Source organism: Montipora capricornis, chromosome 7 (genome assembly GCF_036669925.1).
Source record: "Montipora capricornis isolate CH-2021 chromosome 7, ASM3666992v2, whole genome shotgun sequence".
NCBI classification, from domain to species: domain Eukaryota; kingdom Metazoa; phylum Cnidaria; class Anthozoa; order Scleractinia; family Acroporidae; genus Montipora; species Montipora capricornis.
Genome location: NC_090889.1, coordinates 40,435,412 through 40,443,684, shown reverse-complemented (window position 1 = coordinate 40,443,684; position 8,273 = coordinate 40,435,412). Strand labels below are relative to the sequence as shown.

The 8,273-nt window shown below is 40.0% G+C and overlaps 2 protein-coding genes across 2 annotated transcripts; one reads left to right on the top strand and one right to left on the bottom strand.

Moving 5' to 3' along the window:
- On the top strand, nucleotides 1-865 carry LOC138057206 (uncharacterized). Its single transcript, XM_068903263.1, has one exon. It carries the CDS (start codon nucleotides 113-115, stop codon nucleotides 821-823), a length of 711 nt encoding a protein of 236 aa, XP_068759364.1. The 5' UTR covers nucleotides 1-112; the 3' UTR covers nucleotides 824-865.
- Nucleotides 866-876: 11 nt separating this feature from the next.
- Nucleotides 877-3,339, bottom strand: LOC138057203 (uncharacterized). Its single transcript, XM_068903260.1, has 2 exons — nucleotides 3,138-3,339; nucleotides 877-2,965 (listed from the first exon to the last, which is right to left on the bottom strand). The coding sequence occupies exon 2, from the start codon at nucleotides 2,757-2,759 to the stop codon at nucleotides 1,755-1,757; it is 1,005 nt and encodes a 334-aa protein (XP_068759361.1). The 5' UTR covers nucleotides 2,760-2,965; nucleotides 3,138-3,339; the 3' UTR covers nucleotides 877-1,754.
- Between the last annotated feature and the right edge of the window lie 4,934 nt (nucleotides 3,340-8,273).

The window sequence follows — 8,273 nt, the reverse complement described above, 5'->3', positions numbered from 1 at the left end:
AAAGGATTCAGCTTCTGGAATTATTTATGGTCAGTATAAAAAGAAAGACGGGTAGGAGAGTATCATTGTAAGACCAAAATCTCTTTCCATATTTGAAGAGTTTACCCTAGTGATGATGAGACTCCGTCTTGGACTGTTTGAGAAAGATCTTGGTCACAGATTTGGAATTTCACAGTCCACGGTGTCTACTATTTTCCATGCCTGGATACATTTTATACGCAAAGAGTTTGAAGGGTTTGTGTCTTTCCCAAGAAGAAGCTTGTTGCAGGAGAAAATGCCCAAAATTTTTAAAGACCTCTATCCCAAAACAGTTGTTATCATTGATGCTGTGGAGTTTCGTATGCAGTCCCCTTCAGCCCTTGACCTCAATTCGGCCTGTTACTCATCATACAAAGGAACAACGACCATGAAAGGACTGGTAGGAATTAGTCCTTTGGGAGTGGTGTCATTCATGAGTGAGTTGTATACTGGTAGCATTTCCGACAAAGAGCTCACAATGGCCAGTGGACTGTACAAATTGCTTTCCCCTGGAGATGATGTAATGGCCGATAAAGGGTTCGATATACAAGATGACCTGGCCAAATATGGAGTTACTTTAAACATTCCAGCATTTTTAAAAGGGAGCAGCCAGTTTACAATACAGGAGACACAACACAATAAGAAGATCGCCAGCCACAGAATTCATGTGGAAAGGGGAATTGAACGAATCAGGAATTGGCACATTTTTGACAGGTGCCTACCTATCCTTTTAGCTCCTGTTGCGAGTGAGATATTTTTTGTGGTTGGAGGCCTCACTAACTTTCAGCCTCCTTTGATAGATTAGAAGGTTATACTTTGAAAAAGTGTTCATTATGTTCAATAAATACACTGATGACATGTACAACACAAAATTGGCTATGACCAACATATTTGAACAGGCAAGCTAACCACCACAAGAAAGCATCGGTGATGGTTAACTTACCCCATTAACTATGTTGGTCATAGATAATTCTGTGTTTTATATTAACCCATCAACACAGCTCAACAGTTTCTTTAGAATAACCAAAAAATAGAAATAGACAAAATAATAATTGCTAGGCTGCCCTGCAAGTGGCAAACAAACAAGAAAGTGTAATCAGGAAAGTTCTGTTGAACATTGTTTTTATCAGTTGGTACTCAAGCCACACCAATGTTAACCTTGCAAAATACAATGAAAGCAACTCTTTATCCTTGTGCCAATGAAATAAATAATCTGCAAATAAATTTATTATGGCAACCTTAATCTCTGTAGCCCATACTTAATCCTTGGGTATGCCAGTTCTGTTGTGACATACTTTGCAAAAAAAGAATCCAGCTGACTCAACACTGGTGACCAAAATTCAGCATTAAATGTGACTTTGACTGCCAATATGTCATTACCAAGTTTGAAAGTTTTGTCTGGCTGTTCAACAGCACCTTGATGAGAAAAACTGTCCATTCTTTATTACTAGTAAACATTTGTTGTTGAACTTGATAGTAATATTTGTGTTGTTTATTAATAGCTATTCCTAATGGGCTTTCCTCGTTCAAAACAACTATGCGCTTTCTCTTAGCACAATCAAGCAATGTTTCATTACAGTCTAAAAAAATCAGTTTCACCTCTACTAAACCTTCACTGGGAATTTCAGAGGGGTCAGTAACAATTCCATCAGGGCTAGCAGCAAGAAATCCATGGGTTGCACTTACAATCAAACCAGAAGGAACAACTTGACAATGTATATCTTTTCCCTTTTGTTTCAGTACTCATTGACAATTTGTTTTTCTCTTCTCAAACCCTCTTTCATTTTAGAGGTTTGACACTGCTGTTTGTATTGGAGAATTTCCTGTACTGCTTTACTGGGAGATGTGCTTTCCTTTAAAGTAGCAACACGATGACACTTGGAAGCAGTAATTCGGTACTTCCGGTGCAAATTCCACTCATCAGTTTCAGATTGTCCCTTAGTTTTCCTTTCAAGTTCTGTAATCTCATTCTGACTTAAAAAGAGCCTCTGTTTTATTTGGTTTGCTTTTGTGCGAATGTCATCCAGGCTTGGGGGATGTACCTTGATGGGAGAAATCTGAAAACTGAAAAGTGACATGTCAGACTCAACTTGACTTCGATCCATGGTGATGTAGTCATGGTCCTGCAATAAAGCAGTTACTGTTTCTTTTTCAGTTTTCTGTGGCAACAGGAGACTTAAACCTATTTTTTTTCCAGATTTCAGTTCGGTTCCCTTTACCATATGAAGATAGTTACAAAGCCTTGTGTTGTTTAAGAACTTGTGCTCAGCTGATCGATGCTGCTTGTGAGTGTGTGGGCTCACTGGGAGGGGGTTCCTTTTCAATTTTAGCCTTCCCGTGCACATGTTTCGTAAACTTGCAGTGAGAAATTGGTACATTTTCAATCTTGCGCATTGGCATGGTTTTGATGTACAAGATACTGTGTCTGCTTCTCTTGCCTGGAATTTAAAATATTGCTCCAGGGCAAACAAAGTTGCTGCCACATGATTACAACGTCCATCAATACCTGCCGGACATCCGTCGTAGGCTTTGACTACTTGGCCAAGTGAATCCATAACTATGAAACAGCTGTATGCCTTGCTCTTCTTCATGGAGGGAAGTACCTGACTTTTAACATAAAAGTGGTCATTCAGTTTTTGACATTTGATGGACAACACATGCCCCGACTTAAAGAAATTGAAGCCTTTCACAAGGGGCTTCGCCGTTGAAAGTTGTTTCTTGGCATCACACGTTTCAATCATATATCTCCAAATGACTCCGTAATTAATTTCTGGAAGGATGCTTAAATTTTCTGAAAACCCGTCAGATGGAAAACTCGAAGGAAGTGTCGCTGGCACAGATTTCCCCGAGAACACCAAGTTTTTCCTTCTTTTTTGCTACATTTAAGCCTCCATCTGGATCTTGAAGCTTCCTCAGGTGAAGGCCACGACTAATGTAATCTTTAACCCTGAGACAAAAATTAAGTAACCAAGGAGAAATGATTAAAGCTAGGGATGTAGCAAATGGTTATTATCGAAGGAGGTTTTACCGGGGAAGTGCTCAATATGTATATGCCAAACCTAAAATTCTACAGGATTCGTTACATTAAGTGTACATAGCATAGTGTCTTCACTCCTAACCTCTGAATCAAATCTTCTTTCTTCCCCGTAGTCTTCGCTCCTCGACACAAAAGCCATCTTTGAAGTTGTTTAACTTTACATTCCTCTGGTGAACACCTGGAATATCTTCCTCAGAAATTGGGATGTTATCTAGAGAGATAGGCTCGTTTTCTTTTTCTGATTCACAAAAGCTCATTGAATTCATATTCGCCGCCATATTGCACTGATGTTTGTGTCTACCCAAACGATCCCAGTATGCGCTGCGTGTCGCAATTCATCCCCAGCTTCCTCACGTTTCTGAAATTGGCTATGCAAGTGGCCTATTGGAGCTTAACTGCAGACGGGAATCCCGAACCATCGAGTTGGACTCGAGTTCGAGTTCGAGTTCGAGTTCGAGTTGGACTTCGAGTTGGACTTCGAGTTACGGTTCGAGTTGGACTTCGAGTTGGACTTCGAGTTGGACTTCGAGTTGGACTTCGAGTTGGACTTCGAGTTGGACTTCGAGTTACGGTTCGAGTTGGACTTCGAGTTGGACTTCGAGTTGGACTTCGAGTTGGACTTCGAGTTGGACTTCGAGTTGGACTTCGAGTTGGACTTCGAGTTGCGCTTCGAATTGGAGTTCGAGTTAAAGTTGACTATAAAAATAAACCCCCCTCCCCCCAAAAAGGAAAAGAGGGGTAGGGTATTATTTTGAAAGCAACTTTTGTGTTTAAATTTTAACAGGCCCTATAAAGCTAGACCATCACGTGACCTACTTTTCATGAAATTGTGGGTTATAAATTAGAGAATGCCGGAAATGGAAAAAGCATGTCAAAAATATCAAAATGGCCAAGTTTGAGGCCCCTGGCATTAAAGAATGACTTTTATGACGGCTTGAATTTTTAAAAAAATTAGGTTTGTATTGAAAAAGTTGTTGAAGAGAAAGACCTTGCTCTCCAGCAACATTTTCCATAGAAATCCTCTAAATTCTCCGAAAATTCAAATTGTAGTATAAACTCACTCATTAATACCAGGGGACTCAAAGTTGCCCATTTTGCCATTTTCAATATCCTCTTTCCACGTCTAGTATTCTTCAAGTTATAGCCCAGCAAAGAGCCTATGCAAATGTAGCGTACGCGAGCGTTTGACATTTTGTTCCAAAATTGAGCTATCGGAATCCTTACTTGTTTGACTCTGTGTTAAATGTTTATATTTTACTTTGTTTTACGGTGCAACAAAAAGCTTGAAACGTTGGGAAAGTTGGAAATTTCGGAACGGTCCGTACTCGGGGTCCGGAAGGCGAAATCTAGACCGCAGGAGCGGCGAGATTCCGGAATGCTGAGAAGCTGGAGGAAAAAAGAAGACAGTTACCTGTTTTCCAATTTTGATGTGAAAGGACCTTTCAAAACCTTTTCCAGATCTCGTCCAAAAAAATAATCAACATGAAAGTTACGGTTAAAAAGTGAGGTTCACTTCCCCTATAGTTTCCTCGGTTATAAGTAGAAAAACCGGCAACTATTGTCTACGTAGCAGATTACAGTTTAGATTACAGTGACAGAGCAGTTTGTAGAAAAATAAACAATTTTTAATTCTGAATAATATGAAATCGTCTATTAGTAAATATATGGGCCACGACCCAAATATTGACAATTTGTTATTATTCATTCGCAGTGACAAAAAGTACCACACATTGTTGAAAACCTATATCCCTGCTCTATATTTTAATGTGTCAGCAATTTTATCACTTAAACCACATAAAAAAAAAATTAAAAATCCCAATATTGCCCCAAATTCCTGTTCTTCACCCAGCTTATACATCTCTTTGCTTATTAACATTAATAATAAATAATAATTATACATTATTATCAATTATATACTTGCGTTTTAATTGTTAACTCGAAGGGCAACTCGAAGTCCAACTCGAAGTCCAACTCGAAGTCCAACTCGAACCCTACCTCGAAGTCCAACTCGAAGTCCAACTCGAACTCGAACTCGAATCCAAACTCGATGATACCTACCTCCCACTGCAGACGTCCACGTGGATACGTCTGTTTCTGAAAATATACGAGTGAACGTCAAGCGACTGAGCAAATCAATTCAATGCCTGATTGATGATGTTGAGCGACAGTTATTTTCAGTTGACTCCACCGCCTATAGCTCTTCGACATTTTCTGAAATCCTCGTGAGTCGTAATGATTGTGTCAGGAGGCCCAGGCTAGTCATTAACCTAACTCAAATGGATTATCTCCTAAGCTGGATATTTACCTGGACAAGGATCTGCTTCACGTTATGTGTGTCATGTACATCCCTATGGCGACGACTAAAAGAAGTTAATTTTAATTTTCTAGAAAGTCGATTTTCAAGTATTTCTGAAGTTGATCTTGAACAACAAGTGTCTGGCATAAAAGCCCAATTTGTAAATTGTGGGGAGAGAATGGTCATGGGTATCCTTCGTTCTAGAGGTATACATGTTCCTCGACATCGCGTAAGAGACATTATTCGTCGCATTGACCCGATCAACACTGCTCTCCGTTGGCGGGCTATGCACTCCAGATACCAGTATGATGTTCCTGGGCCAAACGCTCTTTGGCATATAGATGGACTCCATAAACTCATTCGCTGGGGGTTTGTCGTTGATGGTGGGATTGATGGGTATTCAAGACTTGTTGTATTTCTGAAATGTGCAACAAATAATCGAGCAGAAACGGTACTGTCGAGCTTTCTCGACAGCACCAGAAGATACGGAATTCCGTCGCGTGTTCGCTCTGATTATGGGGGCGAAAACATCGAAGTGGGGAGATTTCTGGAATCAAGGAGGGGCCGAAATCGTGGATATCATATACAAGATTCATCTGTCCACAATCAGCGCATAGAGAGGTTGCATAGAAACACCACACGATGTTGCCTGTGTAGCTTCTATACGGTTTTCAATGTTATGGAGAACGAAGGGCTTCTAGACCTTTCTAATGAAAGGACGTTTTCTGCCTTCACTATGTGTTTCTTCCAAGGCTGAAACGAGCTTTAGAGGAATTTCGGCTAGGCTGGAACCATCATGGTGTAAGTACAGAAGGGAACCAATCTCCTTACCAGATATGGATAGCTGGAGTGTTAAGTGACGATTATGGTGGGTACACTGCTGTTCAAGACATTAGGAATCCTGATTTAACCGTCTATGGTGTGGAAAGTGGCAGTCTGGCTATGGGTGCAGCTTACAATGATGAAAATAACATCGTGACTTTGTTAGAACCAAATTGCCTTCCGAATAAAGAACAACTTGCAATCCTTACTGGAGAAATCGATCCTTTATCGAATAGTTCAAATTTCGGAGTAGATATCTACCTACGTGCCATAAATTGCGTCGCGCGAATCCTCGACCCACCCGCACAAAGTATCAGGTAATTCTCCGTATTGCTCGTGGGCGCGTACGCACGACGACGACGGAGTCGCGCAACATGGCGGCCATACTACAAATAATAGGTTGACAGAGACATGCAGCCATGGTTTACCGTGTACTTCTATGATATTGGACATCCATATTATGATCAATTGACACCTGTCAATGCGAGGTATCCGCTGGCCAGTATCATGTGACCATACCGCGGGCTCAAGTTTACAGCTCTAAATTAACTGGCTTTACCAGCTTTAAATTTACCACTGTCCAAGAACTGGTTTTTCCATTGGATTTCGAGCGCATGTCAGGTTGACTTATTGGAAACAGGGCCGGGTTGTTCGGAAGCCGGTAAACGCTAACCGAGTATTAAATATTAATCGATTTATAATTAGTTTCTTCCATACCACTGTCTTTCGCTGCTTTGATTTGTGTATATGGTAATTGTTAAAACTAAAAACAGGAGGCCAAACAATATACAGAAAACCTCACCGCAAAGTAAAAAAAAACCCAAATCAAAATTCTACCTTTCCCTGCCGGGGCTAGGTAAATCGGGCTCTGAACAACCCGGCTCAGGAGCTACGCTTTCAGGCTGGCCTACATTTACATATTACTATACCAGTAATCGTTTCCATGTTAAAATACATTCTTCTAAATTAAGTCACGAATAAAGTCAATTACGACTACCTTCATGTCGTATGATTTAGGTTCCCTTTTTTTTCGCCTGCCGTAAGGGACAAACCGTCCGGAGGAAGAAGGCTGATGCAAAGACGGCAAGAGCGGACGATTTTGTCAGGATAGTGATCAGCTCTTCCAGGTCCAAGACAAATTTTTTGACCTTTATTAGAGCAGTTCACTTTTATTTATACCTAATACACCCTGTACATGTTATGAAACTTTATTCACGTAACAAGCAATGGTGTAAAAATAGTTGTACTTTACGCAAGTGCTCTGGTAAATTTTCGTGCCGCCTAGGAAATTTCTATTTTTAGTTCTCGGAAATGCTATTTCCCAAGTTTTCCATGGAGCAATTTCACAATTCACAACGTATATCAAATATGTAGTCTCTTCAGTTTGAGATAACTGATGGTAATTTTTTGAATAGGAGAGATTAAAGACTGTCTAAGTAGCCGAATTATTTATAAAATACGCTTTTCGCCAATAAATACATATGTTGTTTTCAAATGTTTTACGCAATCTTCCATTGTCAGAAATCTATCTACCTATCTCATTTCTGGATGTGCACACTTGCAAACCAGTGAAAATGATCGTCACGCCTTTTACCCCTTACAGATTATGGGATAAACAGAGCAACTCCAATATGACCGATATAACGACGTGTAATGGTCTGGAGAAAGATGCTGTTGTGACAGGGTTCTTTTTCATTCATTTTACTATTTTAGTGCTGAAAAATATAGTTCGCTATGCAGAATTCTTTGTTCTATATGGCTGCCTCAGTTACATCAGGGTTCCATTATGAAATGAAATGATATTACTGACATCCCTGGAATGCTTGTGCCTGGTGAGCTGATCCCCAAAGGTCAATAAAAATAAACACAGGCCTTAAATTTCAAATTTAATTTAAGAAAACCGTTGACTGAAAGCAATCTAAAAATTGTACGTTTCTCTACTGCTTTTTTTTTGGAAACAATGTCAGCAACAACAACGTCTAATGTCAAAAAGAAAAAGAGAAGATGATGTACGCGATTGCTACTTGAAAAAGGAGGCGGGAAAAAGAGACACCCTGGGACTACGTGACTACGTGAATTCCGTACATTTTTGGATCCTTT